The 18,302-nt window shown below is 31.4% G+C and overlaps 1 protein-coding gene across 1 annotated transcript; it reads left to right on the forward strand.

Moving 5' to 3' along the window:
- Positions 1–3,384: 3,384 nt before the first annotated feature.
- LOC114175944 (peroxidase 10-like) lies at positions 3,385–6,423 on the forward strand. Its single transcript, XM_028060797.2, has 4 exons — positions 3,385–3,677; positions 4,741–4,932; positions 5,035–5,200; positions 5,691–6,423. Exons 1-4 carry the CDS (start codon positions 3,453–3,455, stop codon positions 6,098–6,100), a joined length of 993 nt encoding a protein of 330 aa, XP_027916598.1. The 5' UTR covers positions 3,385–3,452; the 3' UTR covers positions 6,101–6,423.
- Positions 6,424–18,302: the final 11,879 nt, after the last annotated feature.

Consider the following 18,302-nt stretch of genomic DNA (forward strand, 5'->3'; position numbering starts at 1 on the left):
CCTAGTCCAACGAAATTAGGTCGTTCATTGACACATAATTCCATGATTTTCGAAGTTCATCATTGCATCCTAGAAGATGTTGTTGACTTGATTTGATCAGTATTGTGCAAATTTTTTTGGGCACCGATAAGCTCTTTGTAAGCGGATCGATCCCTACGGGACAAATTTCTTTTAAACTCTTTTATATTTAAAGTAAAAACATAGTTATTTTTGGAACAACAGAGGTAGACCGTGAACTAATGCACCAGGTAATTCTTGGAAAGAGAGGTGGGTCACTAATGGACACACTTAAATACCAAGTATGTCCTAACCATAACTTTCCTAGACATGCACTTTCCCACTACCACACTATATCTAATATCATAATACTATTCTACTAACAATATCAGCGAAATATAATCACACGAACTAGTGGCTCTGATACCATTGTTGGGTATCAGAGTAATAACACAAGTACTAACAACTAAAATAAAAGATGAAAATAAAAGGAACAAATAAGATAATGGGCAAATAATGTAATTTTATTCAAAAGGAAAAAAAATTACATCTCATTCTCTCTAATCCCAAAGAGAAAAAAATGACAACCTATCTCTTGGAAATAGGAAAAATAAATACAAGGAGAACCTTAAAGGAGAAACTAACATTCTCTCACTTAAAGGAGAAACTAATTCTCTCTTAATTCTTCTCTCAAGCAATAAAGCAAAAGGATCGAAAAGGAATAAGACTTTAGGATGTGTTCCTAAGGAAACACAAGACTCATTTTATAACATGAAAAGTAAGCCCCAATGTAAGCTTCTACCGATATTGGATTCTTTTCTAACAAGAGAAGCTATTGACCTGGTAAAGAAACACATTCTTTAAATTAATACATAGAATTTGTCTCACCTCAAAGCTCCTTAATCAACAACCTAGTTGATGTAATCAACATCATTGTTACTCTTTCTTACCCTATTTTGGGGATGGATTAAGGATGGAAGACCTTCTTGGCTCGTTGCATTAGGTTAAAGAGATTCAATAATGGCTAGTCAGATAGTAGCTAATCAACAAATTCCCTCCTCATTCGAGCCTCTAGAAAAAATCCTTGCCAAGTGTGCTTTAAAGGGTCTAAACTTGAGGGATGTTGTATTCCTTTAAGTTCGTACTCGTTTCTCAATTTTCTCTAAAGTAATTTTAGATCTAAATTGTTGAGAATTCAAGATGAAAGACTAAGTTGAATATTGATAAGTTGAGCACCATAATAAAAAGAAGTTTTATATACTTGTTTTAAGATTTTGAGTCAAAAGTATTATCATTATATTTTATGTGAGACCCATGTCTAATTACTATTGATTACTACAAGAAAAATATTAAATAAAAATTATTTTAAAGTCCAAAAATAATTAGTCTCCATATTGACTAATTTAAATACCATTTTATAAACTAAAAGTTGTTGATAGTTAAAATAATCTTTATTATGAATAAAAAATTATAATTAAAACATGGGTTAGAGCTTAAAGAAAAGAATCACTTTGGTTAGAAGAGGCTAAAAGTTTTATTAATAAATAAAATGACCTGAATGAAGATAAACCCAACCTCATTACACCTCATGGCCTATTTGTTTTACTATTTTTGGACAAACCTCTCGATAAATATGTAAGAAATTAACTAATATGTAAGTTAAACTAAGAAATAATTTGTAGACTTTCATTTCAATAAATATGAATATTATTAAATTTTTCTATCCCTATCTAACACTTAATAAAAGCTAATACTTTTATTTTTTTATTTAATTTTATTTCTGGCATAGGGGACTAACGTCTACGTAAATTATTTGTCTAGTCTTCAAATCTTCGCTTCAACTGTCTATTTAGTATCGTCATTGTTCGTTCAGTCTTCCGACCAATCGGGGTACTCGATAAAGAGGCTTTAATTCTTAAGTCAGTAGGGTGTGTTCGATGGAAGTAATTGATGTGGTAATAAATGCGAGAAAAGTCCTTACCAACTTATCTTTAAGTCTTATTTATAGTTTCCTACATGGACATTTGATTAGGGTTGGCTTAATTGAGGCTCAATTTCTCTTTTAAACTTGATTACTAACTTGTTAATCCTAATTACAGAAGTAGTTACTTATCTCTGTTACCGTTCGACCTATCATCCGAGCGATACCATCAGGACGATCGACCGATCGGTGTCGTTGATGCACATATTTTAATATTTCCAAACTCACAACTTTAAAGGCCAGAGGATTGTTGACACATAAATTCATATTATCAACAATTGGAGCCTTACTGCTCGACGAATGACTCCAGTGACACTGATGTGTGTTGCCACTTGTTGATGCGGCTCCATGATCTTCGATTTGATCACCACGTCCGACGAAATTAGTTTGTTCGTTGACACATAATTCCATGATTTCCAGAGTGATCGCTGCATCTTGGGAGGTGTTGTTCACTCAAGCCGATAGGCGCCATGCAAATTTCTTTGGGCGCTGATCTGCTCTTTGTCGGCGGATCAGCCCTCGTTGACGTACATATTTTTATATTTCTAGACTCACAACTTTAAAGGTTGGTGGATTGTTCCACTGTGACTTACCTATCGTCGACCGTTAGTCATTGATACATAAATTCATATTATCAACAATTGGAGCCTTACCGCTTGGCAGATGACTCACGCGACACTGATGTGTGTCATCGCTTGTTGACACAACTCCATAATCTCTGGTGTGATTGCCACGTGAATTAGGTTGTTCATTGACACATAATTCCATGATTTTCGGAGTTGATCGCTGCATCCTAGGAGATGTTGTTGACTCGAGCTAATCGGTGTTGTGCAAATTTCTTTGAGTGTCAATCAACTCTTTGTAGGCGGATCGATCCCTACGGTACAATTTTCTTTTAAACTCTTATATTTAAATTAAAAATTTGGCTTTTCAGTGTTGTATGGGTGTAGACTAAAAGTGGGAGTGTCCATCTCCCGTCACCGTCTTTCCTTTTTCTATTCTAGAACTCCGTAAAGCACTTGGGAACTCAATACCTATCTGCATCTGTAAAATATCAAAACCACTTAACAAGATCATAACAAATAGAATAGGAAAATGGCTCTTTTTCTACGTTGTGCCCGTGGACGATGCTTGCTAGAACTTTTGACGGCGCGTGACTATTAGAAAGTTAGTACTAGCAGTAATGGCAGTGCCACTTCTTCATTGTACCAATGAACTCTACCAGACATTCCATCGTGCATGCACATTCATAATTTATCCATTTCCTATGGACTATGGCTTTGACGTCAACTAAAGAAATTTGGAATAATTCTGACTCATACTAGTTAAATAACAATTCCAAGAAAAAAAAATACTCTTCTATTTTGTCCTTTAATTATGTTTTCATTTGGATATAAATAACCCGAACCTCACCACATGAATGTCACAAGAAATATAAGTTGTGGAGTCCTTGTTACCTAGAAAACATCAAGCCATGACTTGTAGAGTTGTCGTAACATTCTTGTTTTTCCTTGTTACCTTGGTTCCACTTGTTCATATGCTTCCCTATGGTAGAAACCAGCTTGACATCAATTTCTACGACAGCTCGTGCCCTAATTTGCTCATGATTGTTAGATATGGTGTTTGGTCAGCCTTGAAAGGTGACAGCAGAATGGCCGCGTCCCTTCTTCGGTTACACTTTCACGATTGCATAGTAAATGTAAATACTTTTGTGCTTTACGATTTTCTCATTGCTTTTCTTTCTTACACTTTCAAGTTAACACATACGTACTTAGCATGGCTTTATATGTTCTTTCTATCAAACTTGAAATCATACTGTGTCAGAAAGTTCTACATAATCAATTAAGAATAACGTCAATTTATAATATACAAACTTCGTCTAATTTGTAAAGTAAAAATAAGCTTAAAATCCATTTTTAAGATAGTGCATCATACTTATAATTAATAATTATTAGTGTTGCTTAGGAAGATTCGTAGATAGTTTTAAGTTTGATGTTAGAGTAGAAGCATGCTGCTAAATGATTGAAACTAGAAATATTCTTGTTGAATTTGTGTTATAATTGGTCCTCATCCACAAAAGATATTCCACTACTAAAGCACTTGCAGTTTCTACCTACCCACTTCGTATTTGTTTTAAGATCACACTGGCTAGGTTTACACTTCCGTAATTTTCCTTATGGGTACCTGAAGTTTATACATACTCTATAAATACGATGGATCACATATCTATATAGATTTTTTTTTTTTCTAATTCTTAACATGTTTAGATTTTTATTTTGGTGAAGTCTTTGTCACAGTTTTTTCATCATCACAGTATTTCGGGCATGTATTTGTGACGTGGAGATGAATGTGTCGTCTTCGTTATTTTTGTGAAATTTGACTTTTTGAATATTGTTTAATGAAAGTTTGTAAACAATGAGCTTCATACAAATTTTTATGTGGATTTTCGCTAAACACTCAAAACAGTTTCAAACAATATGAAATGGTTATTATTTTTTTACTAAGTAAATGTGAACACAAATCTATCTGTTTTCGTTATAGTATATAATAAACTTATTTAAACTTTTTTTTTTCATTGTGTAAAAAAAATGTATGCACACGTGTTTGAACACACCTCTGCATTCACGTACACTGATTTTAACTACACAATAAAAATACATAGCCAAGATCATATTTAAATTAAATGATGATATAAATAATTTATATAGTTTTAATAGTATAACAGTTACGAGGTTGTGATTAAGTTGAATTGCTTATGAAAGGGTTGTGATGCTTCGGTGCTTCTTGATGATACACCATATTTCACTGGTGAAAAGAATGCTCTTCCTAATCACAATTCACTTCGGGGGTTCGAAGTCATTGATGACATAAAACAACATGTTGAAAGACTGTGTCCATACACAGTCTCCTGCGCTGATATATTAGCATTAGCAGCCAGGGAAGCTATTGATATGGTAAAACTCACTTTTTTCATCTTATTGGACAAAACATTCTTAACCAGACAACATATTTGATGTAATTAACTTGTTGCTGTTTTTCTTCCCCTATTGTCTTAGGTTGGAGGACCTTCTTGGCCTGTTGCATTAGGCCGAAGAGATGCAACAACAACCAGTAAGGAGGCTGCTGAGCAACAAATTCCCTCACCAATTGAGTCTCTTGAAAATATCACTGCTAAGTTTTACTCCAAGGGTCTTGACTTGAGGGATGTTGTAGCCCTTTCAGGTTCATACACTTTTCTCCTTTTTCTTTAACACCGTTGAGAATAACACTAGTTGTTCATTGCCATCTTATACGATGGACTAAATATGTTCTAAACTCCTAAACTTATGTGTAAAATTAAAATTCATTCTTATTTTTAATTTTGAAATATTTTGGTTTCCAAATTTTAAAAATGAATAAACATAATTATTTTAATCTAATGTCATTAACTTTTTTTACGTGGTAAGTGGTGTTTTAAGTTGACATTTGACATGTTTACACTATTTGATATGTTCCAACTCAAATGTTAACTTAAAACACAATTTGTCACGTAAAAACAAGTTAACATCTATTCACTTTTAAGGTTTGGAGACCAAAATATATTAAAATTTGGAACAAAGACGAATTTTAATTTCGTATTTAAATTTACGAACCGAAAAGATATTTAATACATTTTATGGTGGAAGGTTTTCTCCACGAAAATATAGCTTGGTGTGTTTATTTCCATAATCAGGAGGACATACAATTGGTTTTGCTCAATGCTTCACCTTCAAAGGGAGACTTTTTGACTATCAAGGCTCTGGCAGACCTGATCCCGTGCTTGACTCTTCACTTCTCACAAGGTTGCAAAGCATGTGCCCAAATGAAGACATTTCAAACAGCAATCTAGCACCTCTTGATGCTACAAGCTCCTCCACGTTCGACAATGAGTACTATAGAAATCTCATATACAACACAGGCCTTCTACAGTCTGACCAAGCACTAACTAGGGATCGAAGAACTGCTGCTATGGTTTATTATTACAGCAACAACCGTTTCTCCTTCTACAATGATTTTGCCCAATCCATGGTGAGGCTTAGTAATGCAGGAGTTCTCACAGGAATAATGGGAGAAATTAGACAGAAATGTGGCTCTGTAAACTAAGTGCTTGTCTTCTCAACATCTTAGAAAACCTCAACAGTGCAAGTAACTTGGAGTCTGTATATTATATAAAGTAAAGTCCATCATCACTGTAGGTGGTGGAAGTATCCCAGAAGAATGCATTTTCATGTCAAGATCACTCAATGGAAATAAGAAACCTAGGTGCCACAGTTAAAAGAAATAACTGCATTATGCAGTCTAATGCAGCAGTCACATATCACAAAGCTTGTTTAACTTATTATTATGTGTGTATTTTTGCTAAGTTTGTAGATTATTACACAACTGTAAATTTGAAATAAATCAATATACATTGCCTATTTTATACACGAGTATGTGTAATCACAGATCAAAATAGGGCTTGTACTATTGTTATATGAGCATCTAAATGCATTTGTTGTAATAGATGGGACAAAGTTATTGGTAAGAATAAAACTATTGCGGAGTGGACGTAGTTATAGTCTTATAGTGGTCTCAATTCTTTTTCATTGTTAAATTATGTATTGCGCATGCATGTCTTAATTTTACCCAGGTCTCTATCGTCTGATTCAGATTTGCAATATAAGCATGGGAAACATCTTTTTATTTACGTGTTGAAACTGATCTTCTGCTTTATAAACTCAATTTAATATGATACTTAACATACTCCACTTTCTCTTCATAAAGTCTGAATGTATATTTATCTCGGCATATATGTTATAAGGTTGAAATAACCATGGATCAGATTTTACTTAATGTGATAAAAGTCTTTTAGTCTCATAAGACTCTAGTCAGAAATCCAATTTCTCCAAAAATGTAGAATAGGGTTAAGCTAGGTATCGATCCTTGGACACAACAAATTGGAGATGCAAATGCCTGTACATGAAGTGTGGTGAGGAAATTTAACTAACTACAAATACTAAAATCCGGACACTATTGTATACAAGCTAACACTTTAAATCAATTAACAAACACTGAAAAACAGGATTAAGCAAACTATTTGATGAAATGATCATCAAACCCTAGTTTTCACTATGTATTTGATGAAATGTTTCAATGAAAGTTGTACTATAAGAGTCAGATTGGCCCCTATTCTACCAAATCGATAACCTAAAATGATCGTCAACTCAAAGATTCGCTAGCCCAAAATGACCGCTAACCTAAATGGTCACTAAATCCAATATACTATAGACATCATGGTTGGATGGCATAGCAAATAATATGGCGCCTGAGCGCTAGCTACATCATATAGCGACAAAAATGTTTAACTACTTGGCCTTGTCAGTTAAAGAGGAGATGGACAATAATCCCATATATGTAGACAACAAAGTTTGTTATGTCAATACGTTGTCAAACCAACTCTAACTTAAGCAAAAATAAGTCAAAGTCTTAATTAAGCTTTTTAAAAGACTATTAAACCTAAAGCGCGAGACCAATTAAGCCCGGTTGAACCCAATAAAGATTGGGTCATAGGCACTTGATCGTAGTCAAAGCCCAACCCATAAGTAAACTTAGTAAGGGAATTACAAGTGATTAATCTTTTATAAATAAATGTAGATCCCACTAATTAAAGCTACTATAATTTATTATTGCATAATATGGAATTTGACTTTGAAAACTTTTGTTGACTTGATCGTTGGAGTCTTTTTTGCAAGTAACCTCCCCATACTCCATCAAGTATCCGGTGATGAAAGCATCATGAACAAGACATTGAAGTATCCATCCGAAGAGCCCAAAGGTTATAGCAAAATAAAGTTTGAGTCCCCTAATAACTTGACATTGTCCACGAAAAACAAAAGTGAAATGATATTTTTACGATGCATATGTATGGAACATGTTTTAAATGATTAAAACAACAAAGATATGTGTTTATAACTGAACAAAACCTATAGAAACTGAAAAACGCAATTAAAACTAGAAAATCCAACAATTATAAAGAAACAATGTTCATGAGCATGTGAAAGTGCAGGACTAGGGCTGAACTAGCTTATACAATGGATCATTCGATGAATTAATGATGTAGAATGGTTCATTTTAACATTAGTTGATTATAGGAAATGAAATTAAACGAAAAGAACAAGTAGAAATGAAAATCACAATTTTATAGAACCTAGCTTCTATCGCGAAAAATGAAGTTTAACGAACTTAACAGTCAAAGTGCATTTTTGAGTTTTTTGAGTTTAATTCAAAAATTAAAAGATGCAACGTGTTCAGAACATTCAATCTAACTAAAACAAAGTGTATAAAACTCACAGCAAACGAATATCATGCATGAATCCAAAATCACAAATGTGTGTAGTCAAGAACTCTTAAATTTGTGTTTAACACATAATTGCTTCCTATGGCTACGCTTGTAAGTGAAACATTGGTACATTTTGGCTTTTTGGACGCACTAGGTTATAGGCATGAATCCATAACCCAAACCTAGTAGATTATTGAAGAAATTCTGGTCAATTCAAAACTTTAAGTAGAACTTGAGTGTAAAATACAAAAACAACATGAACACATAGTAGAAATGGTACAGAACTGAAGTTGATCAATGAGTAGAGAAATAATTGAATGGTGAAAATAGAAAAGAACAGTATATTGAAGAATGATAGCAAATGAAGTCTACAAATCTTGGAATTAACTGGTCTCCTTCTCAAAACAGAAAAATTAAAAATTCTCAACTAAAGTTAAACTAGACTTTCTCTTAGACTAAGCTTAGTTAACGTTGATCCAGTTGGCAGTGTTTTAGAGCACTCAATGGTTAATTTAGCCTTCAACACGTCGCATGATATGATAGCCTTCAAACACTTTTTCAGATTGTGCATTTGCTGTAATTTTGATTACGTACTCTTCCTTTAATCAACATTAAACCACTGGATTGCATGTATTAACCTATACCTTACTCAACTTTATTCTAAACTAAGCTACTTTAAACTAATTCTAACTTATCTAAGAATAGAACTAACTACTCCTACAATATCTAAAATAAAACTAGTATTATACTGTAATTAAGCCTAATCACTAAACTACATCATCCAATCTACTTAAACTAGCTAAACCAACTAAGGTAAGTAATTAAGGAATTATAAAATGAGATGCTTGATTTAATCGGCTTCCAGCCCTCTTTCCAAGGTTTCCCAACTCCTAGCAAGTGTCTTTTTATGTCCCTTAAAGTCTTCCACAGCTGGTACAAGGTTAAGAGTTAAACTGGAAAAAGTCAACTAAAAGTCAACATTTCAAAATTTGGTTCAAAACTGGTGTAGAATTGCTTCGTAACTGTTGTTTTTCTCGTTCTTTGCTCTTGATCAACCCTCAATAAACTTCTTTTAGCTATCATTGGTTTAATTTTGTTGCACTAAATCAAGTTACACAAGTTAGCTATACAAACTAACGAAAAACCCCTAAACCAAGCTAGCAAACTAATCTACTTCTAACTAAAAAAAAGTCTGAAATAGCTCTAGTTCTACTATTATAATTAATCCAAAACAATCTATATTTTCTAGCTATGGTTCTAATTAAAGGAAACTAATACTAACAACAATATTACTAATATATAACTCAAGAAATCTATCTAGCTAGAGCTTAAACTCCTACTAATACTAGATTGCCTAGACTAGTTAACTAAACTAAAGTCCAAAGTCCTATAATTGCTAGGCTAAAATCTAATAACAACTTAAACAATCCTAAAAAAAATTGCTAAAACTGTCCTATTAACGCTAATTCTAAAATAAAAGTGAAATTAACAAAATAAAGGAATCTATTCTAATATAAGTTAATTAACTAAAATAAATCCTAAAGAAAACATCATTAACTAGTAAAAACATAACAAAATATGTATTTAATATCTTGATAAGAATGTTTTATAACATATAGAACCTTAAAAGATGAATAAACTATTTTCATGAAAAACATATACATCAAATTTTATAATATATACTTATCTAGTCTTAATCCTTATAGTTTTGTGAATATGAAATATTGTTTTCAATAACACAAAAATATTTACGCATTTGATTGTTCAATTTTTTAAAATTGTGTGATTGTAATTAAACATTAATATATTATCTAATTATTAGCGAGAGAAAAACATCGAAATGTCCATTATTAATAATGTAATAATAACCATAATATTAGTTACTTATTCATATATATATATATATATATATTATTAATATAACACATCAACATGTTTTTGTTAATATATTAAGATTAATTTTAAAATTATTAAGTTTTGAAATACTAGAGAACCAAATGTATATTATTAATTTGTTATTAAGAATATTCTATCTAATATAGAAAAGTTATTAAACATTAATATATTATCTGATTATTAGCGAGAGAAAAACATCGAAATGTCCATTATTAATAATGTAATAATAATCATAATATTAGTTACTTATTCATATATATATATATATATATATATATATATATATATATATATATATATATATATAATTAATATAACACATCAACATATTTTTGTTAATATATTAAGATTAATTTTAAAATTATTAAGTTTTGAAATACTAGGGGACCAAATGTATATTATTAGTTTCTTATTAAGAATATTCTATCTAATATAGAAAAGTTACTCATAATTACTTTATGAAAAGATTAATTGGTATAATATTTGTTTTTAATTATTTTTAGGTATTTTTAGACATTAATCTTAAGATGAAGAGACAATTTCCACATCATTGTCACATATGTGTTATGTCATTTAACTTGTCCACCTCATTAGGTCCCCATTTTTAGTCCATAGTGGCACTTTTGTATTTATGAGTGACAAAAGGACAGTTTTGTAAATATGTATAAATGTGGTGATGTAACCACGAGTTTTATGTTATCTTTGTCATGGGCAGCCACCATCTTCTCCCCCATTCTCCATTTTCACGTTCTTGAGCTAGGTTGGTGACCCATGGAGGTGCCTCTTCCATTTTTGTTTTTAGCGTTTTTATGCACCATTGACACCCAATGTGGATTTTACGTTTTCAACTCATTTGCTAGCTTGGGCATTTCGTTTTGTGGATTGTATTGACTTGGAAGAACACTCATGTATGGGGTTTTTGGTTTTTAGCGTTCTCATTTGCTTTTGAATTTGCGTTTCAATAAGACCCAAGTTAGGTTTTAATGTTATATTTTGTGCATCTCCATTTCCATGGCTTGGTAAATTCGTGTATTTACTCCTTGATGAAAAATGCAATGAAGCTTTGAGGTTGTGCTTGCTTTGTGAAATCTACCATGTCCTTATCTTGAATTCGTGGAATGTATGTGGTTCATCTGTTTATGCTTAATTTGCAGATTAATTGCAAATGTTTGGGCTAGACTATGCTCATGCTTAATGTATGTAGCTTGGCTATCACGAATTCACAAATGTATGCATTGCTTAATTGCATAATGAAACTGGATTTTAACTTTCGCTTAGTGGGTTATTGTCTAGTGGATTGAGAGCAGACAGAGGTGTTAATTTGGTGGCCTACGATAAGTGAAACTGTATTTGAATCAAGGAAGTCAGTACATTTTAATCACCATTGCATTTCATTTAATCTGTTGTAAGCATTTGAATCTGCCAACCCCCCTCCCCTTTGTGTTGAATTGCAATCTGGAGGGCTTTGAATGAAAGATTGGTCAGTGAGAGACGACCTTGGTTTAACTACTGAGTATTACATTTAACTGTTCTATTTGGTCAAGTACAACCTCGATCAACGAGTCAACTTTGGGCTAGCTAGCATTGACTTAAATTTCTAACATCCAACAACACAACATGTGGTAAGTGTTTCTTCTAAGCAACTTGTTCATTTGCATTTTTTCTCCAATCCATCCAAGAGCAGTTTGTTCATTCGCCCTATTTCATCCAAAAGTAGCTTCCTCGTTCACGTTCCTTCTATTGTGTCACTTCAAAACCATCTTTATTATAAATATGCTTGTACTTAAAAATGATAACTTATAAAATTATGAATATTACTTATTTTAATAAATGACCTTATAAAAGTTATTAATTCTAATAATTTAATTAAAAAAAATAAAGTTATTAAAATTCTTAAACGAGTCGCATGCATACTTATAAGGGTAGGTCAGCCTATGTTGTCATCCTTACAAAAAAGCATGTCACCAAGAAGATATGTGTCTTACTAGTATACACATATTGTCTGATTATACAAATTTTGAAAATCATTGTTAGTTTGTCTTATTAGTATAAACATATCGTCTGATTATACATTATTAGTGTAAAGTGGCTCTAAAAGGGGGCGTTTAAATATAGCCTGTAGACATTTTACGCTTTTTTTTGACATATTATAACAAATTCACATAACGTAAATAGTAAGTAAGAGAATAATGCACACAAGGATTTGTACTGGTTCACCACCACTTGAGGCTACATTCAGTCTCTTAAACTACCTGCTTAAGAAATTCATAATCAACATCTTTGACTAACACGAGTATGAACCTTTTCAGGTTACAACGAGTTTAACATCTTTAGGTATCATGAGTACAAACCTCTCTAGGTTACAATGAGTACCAAGCTCTCTAGATATCACGTCTCAATCTCCCCCTGAGATCGAGAACTTTCAATTACAATAAAGATAAATAATCTCTCACATAAGAGTGTCACAATAAAGCTCGCATGGTTCAATTTCACAGTGAAGGATTTACAAAAATTTCATTCAACCTAATATCACTCTATAACAAAGATAGATGTGACAGTATAATTTTATAATGTTTCTCTCTTTTCTATTTTGTCTTTTCTCTTCAAGAATGATTTTCAATATGTTTTTGTACTTCATATCTTCTGATATCTTCAAATATTCTCTGTCATTCTTTACTTTGGAAGTTTTTGATAATCAATTAGAGTGTATTGCTTCTTGTGAATTATCAACTCTTTCCTTGTTTAGCCTTTCAACTATTTGAATTTCAAATACTATGGTGTTGGGGCTTCAATCATCTGGATATTATCTTGTCATCTTCAATATGCAGAGTCTATTTCCTATCTCATGATTTGTTGATATTCATACGACAATATTTTAGAGTAATCAATCAGAGAGGAATTTGAACTACTTCCTTTTCTAGATAATGTGATATATGATTAGCATCCTAGATATATATTTTTCAAATATATCTTCTTCAATTATCCTTTGTTACTTACTCTGTCTTCACACAAAATATCTTCAAATAATGTTGAGACTTGTTGAACAATTTTCTTTATCATTTTGATCATCAATCTTCAACAATTAGATTTATTTTGATAACTTTGCCAATGATCTTGATCACCTTATGATTAGATATAATGCCTTTGTGCCATTATGAACTTGACTTGTTTGATCAATTTGATTCTAGTTAAGTGCTTTGACTTTCGACTCGTCTAGTCATTCTTCCAATTAGGTTATCTAATACAAGTCTCGTCAAAACGGTGTTTCAGTGGTATGCTTCATTAATTGACTTTGACTCGTTTGATGAATACTCATCTAATAAATAAGTATATTCGACATTCAACTCATTGAGTTTACTTTGATTCATTTGACATAGATACTCATCTACTGTCTTTGTGTGCTAGCATTGGACTTGTCTTACGTCACATTAACTTGTCTGAGAAATGTTTGTGTAATGTCTTTGCATGCTAGTGTTGACTCGTCGAACATGTCATTAACTTGTCTGATAGATACCCATCTAGTATCATTTGTGTGCCTTTTGCATTGACTCATCTAATACATTCTTGACCTGTTCCAACACTTCTAAATCCTTTTATCTACTTTTCTACTTGTTTTCCTTGATTTTTCTGGTGCTTCTTTGAATATTCCTTTGTAGAAGTCTAGTGTTTTACTACTCTAGGTTGACTCGTCTTGTCAATGTAGTCGTCTGAAACTTCATTTTGCTCTTGCACTATTTGAAATAGTTGGTCCTGATATTCTGACAAGTTGTCTTGAGTTGTCTAATGTATTCAACTTCACTCTATTAGTGTGACACTTGTGTAGAACCTGAGTCGTCTGATGGCTTGGTTGTTTGATCCAACCTTCAACTCGTCTACCCAATGCTTTCAACTGAACTTGATCCTTGCCTTTTCATATGTTTGCTTCTTTCACTAAGCATTAACATGTTCTTTGTTGAGTTGTGCTTGGCTTAAACTCATTGAACAAAACATATACATACAAGCATTTACAAGCAGATAATGCACACATTCTTAGGTTGTCTTACAATCATGTTCATTTCTTTAATGAAGTTTATCACTTGACTAACCCTTTCTATGTTTAGGGCTTTATCTAAGTTATTGTTCTAACAATGCTAAGCTTATTTGCAACATTATATTTACTTATATATGCTTGTTTCATCATTTTTTTTGTTATCATTTAAACATATTTTGTCTCAGACTTGTCTTATGGAGTTTCTAGCATCTAATGTTAACAATCATATGATACTTAAAATAAAAGGTGCAAAATGTTTTTAAAACACAACTTAACTTTCCTTCTTGTATTATGTCTATTTTTCAAATTGGGTATTAGAGCTCAACCTCTAAAGGGTTAAACGTCTTATCATGAATAAAAGAAAATATCCAATATGGAACCACATCTCATCACTAAAGGAGTTTTCGTTTTTAGGCCTCTTGTGTTCTTAGAAGTTTCCTTATTAGATAAACAAGATGGAGATATACATGAAGTCCATACATTGTGACTATTATTTTATGACTGAAATATCAGTTACTCATTTAGGAACACTATTTCAGACACTAATAATAATTACTATTTCCAGTCACCCATATCAATTATTATTTGTCATTTTTCTAGTAATGCATGTAAATGGTATATAAAGATTTGAAATGTATGTGCAGATGCTAATTAAGGAACCTAACTTGAACTTAGAGTAACTAAAACAATGCATAATTATATAAATGGAAAGTGGTTGTGAAATTGTCTCTATTACAATGATAACAATGTTCATAATTATGCATTAATGAACTAATCATGCTAAATTGCAATGCAAATGCTTCTTGTAGATTTCGAATGCTAAAATCAACACAAGAATGGAACAAAAATCAATCTACACACTCTGAATAGTGAATCACGAACAAACTAAGAATATGTAAAACATTGAATGTGCACTTGAGAACAATGGTGTGTATGTTTCGATTCCAATTAGTGAATGTGTGGTGCGAATGTCAAATTGAACATAAAAACAAGTTTTATATAACCAATAGACCATGAATTCCTAAACTGATCTAACCTAAGATAACGAGAATACCGAACCTAACGAACATAACTTTCTAAGTACCGTTTTATTTGGTTTTTCCACCTGTACACGAAAGCTAAGACAAAACTTGAGTTGCAAATATCAAAACAAAGTGAATACACTGAATGAAACATGTAGAATTTGATTAACACCAAAAATCATAGCACACAAACATGTAACATAGAGAATGTGAACTCGCGAACTAAGTTAAACACCAAATTTGAGTAGAAATGGTTAATTCTCATTCTTAGAACCAAGGCTAAATTTGTTGTCACTTTGATTCTACTTTGGTGACTTTGCATTCTCTAGTTTCTAAAGGGATTCCATAATAAAAACCAGTGTTGAAGCAAGAACAAGAATTACTCAATTCAACCTAAATTCTAGCATTGGTTTGTTCGAGAAAACAAAGAAATGGATGACTGAATCAGTAAAACTTGCATTAAACTGATTAAGAAATGGAATAGAAATCAAACCAAAAATTGAATTACTACAAGTGTAAAATAGTTTCCAGCTCCCAAGAATTTCACCACCAAGCTCACTTTGTAGTCAAGGAGATAAAGAACTTGAGAAAGAGCAAACTACTTTAAGAAAACTATAAATTATGCAGAATGTAAACTGTGTATTGTGAATGTAGTGTCTATTGAAGTCTGTATTACAACCTTTTTATACTTAACTACAATACTATAAGGCGGATAAGATTGGCACGAACTTAGTACTCGGTCTTAGCCGCTAAGGCAAAACACTTAGACCTAACCACTTACTTATATCGCTAATAATTAATGCTCTATATGACAAATATGAAGAAGTTGGCTCTATATTATATCCCAAACTTAGGATATAACAAGTTGAAACCTCGAGTCAAATATGAAGCCTGGGCCCATATAAGCCCAATAAGGACCCAACCTCTAAGCACAGTAAAACATAATTAATGCTCTATCAAAATAGGTGGACCCCTAACAATTAAAGGTACGCAATTCATTAATATCGAAAACTGAGATTTGACTTTAAGAGCATTTGTGGACTTGATCGTTGGAGTCCTTTCTACAGGTAACCTCCAAATTGTTCTACCCGACAAGAAGATGTAAAGATAATTCGAATAAAAGCCGAAGAGTACCCATCCAAGAGATTCCAAGGTTGAGGTATAATAAGATTTAAGTCTCATAATATTTTATTAATGTTTCTGCATGAACAACTACCTTAAGACACCGTCAATAACATAACAGGTCAACCTAATACTACGAACAAGTAAAATTCGGTGATTCAAGTTTTCATAATCTTGTTTCAGAATTAAAGATATATAGAAAAAAAGCTAACAAATGAAATTAACCAACCATAGAAAGAATAATATATATATATATATATATATATATATATATATATATATATATATATATATATATATATTGAACTGTCTGAAAAGATTAAGTTTTGTTTCCAAATATATATAATATTATTTTATATAATGATATCACCCGCAACTTTAATTATGATGTGTTACGCTTGTCGAAAGAATTAGCTATATTACTTATTGAGTACAATAGCAATCGCTTCAAGTAACAATAAAAAATTGTGAGTTAAACCATAAAATTCGTGAGTTAAAGTTTAGACAACAATTTTTTAGATGTAGTCTAGTGAGCGTAGTTGTAGATAAAAGGCTATAGTTTTCAGTACAACAACAATTTTAAATCATTGCTTAAAATCCTTATAAAAAGCAACGATTTTGATGTACGTATTTTTCGAAACTTCACATTTTCAACATTACGAGCTTTTGGCGTTTTTAGCATAAAATCAAAGGGAGGGAAGAAATTCAAATTTGTGCATTTTTGGAGCTAAGTTTTGAATTTTAAGTCAAAAAAGGAGGGAGAAAATATTTCTAAAAAAGAGGGAGGTAATATAAAAACTTTAATTTTTAGTGTATTTTAGACCACATTTTAATGGATTAGCCCACACTTTTTACCAACATTTATTAAATGTTGCTTCAGATAACTTTAAAGTCACATCTAAAAAAGTGTTGTCTTTACAGTGTTTAGACCACATTTTTATACTCCTGATCTCGTTTAGTGTTGTCTAAAGTCATTTTTGTTGTAGTAAATATTACAATTATTTTAATTTAAATTTAATAAATAATTTTGCAGCTCAATTATCAAGAAAACAAAATATTTTATTTTATCATTTTTTTTCTAGCTAAATTATTGTTTAAACCTACAAAATTGTTAATTAGGAATATGGTGATGTTAAAAGCATAAAATACGTTTGTGAAAAGTAGATATTTTTATTAAAATATAAATAATTACTGAAATATAATAAATAGTAACATATTTTTGTTCCGGTCTTGAGGCTAAACTAAAGAATAAAAAATTTTAGAATGAGTCTTTATAAATATTCTAATTATAGAATGATGTCACTTCTAGCTGTCTATACATTTTCTTATTTATACCATTATGGTCGCAGCATGAGTAACATCTTATATCTCTATGACTCGGAAAAGTAAAATCTTGAAAAAGTAATTTAAGCTATCTTTCGTTAAGATATAATATACTTATCTCTATTAAGATATGAAAAATATATAATTATAATAATTCAAATTATCATTATTAAAGATATACGTATCTTATCTTTTTCTATAATATCTTCAAAATGATTTTAATTTAACTATTATTATTAATCAAACATAATTCGACTTTAAGAGGTATTATGTTATGATATACAACCGATTTTGTAAAGGTAGAATTCGGTATCAACTGTTTTCGATTACATTTTTAGGATAATAATTGAAGAATAATAGGATTGGTACAAACCTAAAAAGAGTTGAAACAAAACTAACACAATCCTAAAACCTTTTTTTTTCTTCTAAATGGAATGCAAGAAATGAAATAAAATAACATTAATTTTCACGACAATATAAAAGAACTGAACCACGTTCTGCTATTCCTTTACCTCCTCCTATTGTAGTTGGGTGATAATGTGAACTGCATGTGATCATGAAAAGAAGATTAACTCAGAGTATGCATCTAGATTC

Source organism: Vigna unguiculata, chromosome 3, assembly GCF_037176805.1.
Source record: "Vigna unguiculata cultivar grain cowpea cultivar isolate G323 ecotype 2 chromosome 3, ASM3717680v1, whole genome shotgun sequence".
Classification (NCBI taxonomy): Eukaryota; Viridiplantae; Streptophyta; class Magnoliopsida; order Fabales; family Fabaceae; genus Vigna; species Vigna unguiculata.

Coding starts and splice junctions, on each gene's coding strand:
- LOC114175944 (XM_028060797.2), top strand. CDS start 3,453: ATGACTTGTAGAGTTGTCGTAACATTCTTGTTTTTCCTTGTTACCTTG. Junction 3,678..4,740: donor TTCACGATTGCATAGTAAAT/GTAAATACTTTT, acceptor TGCTTATGAAAG/GGTTGTGATGCTTCGGTGCT. Junction 4,933..5,034: donor CCAGGGAAGCTATTGATATG/GTAAAACTCACT, acceptor CTATTGTCTTAG/GTTGGAGGACCTTCTTGGCC.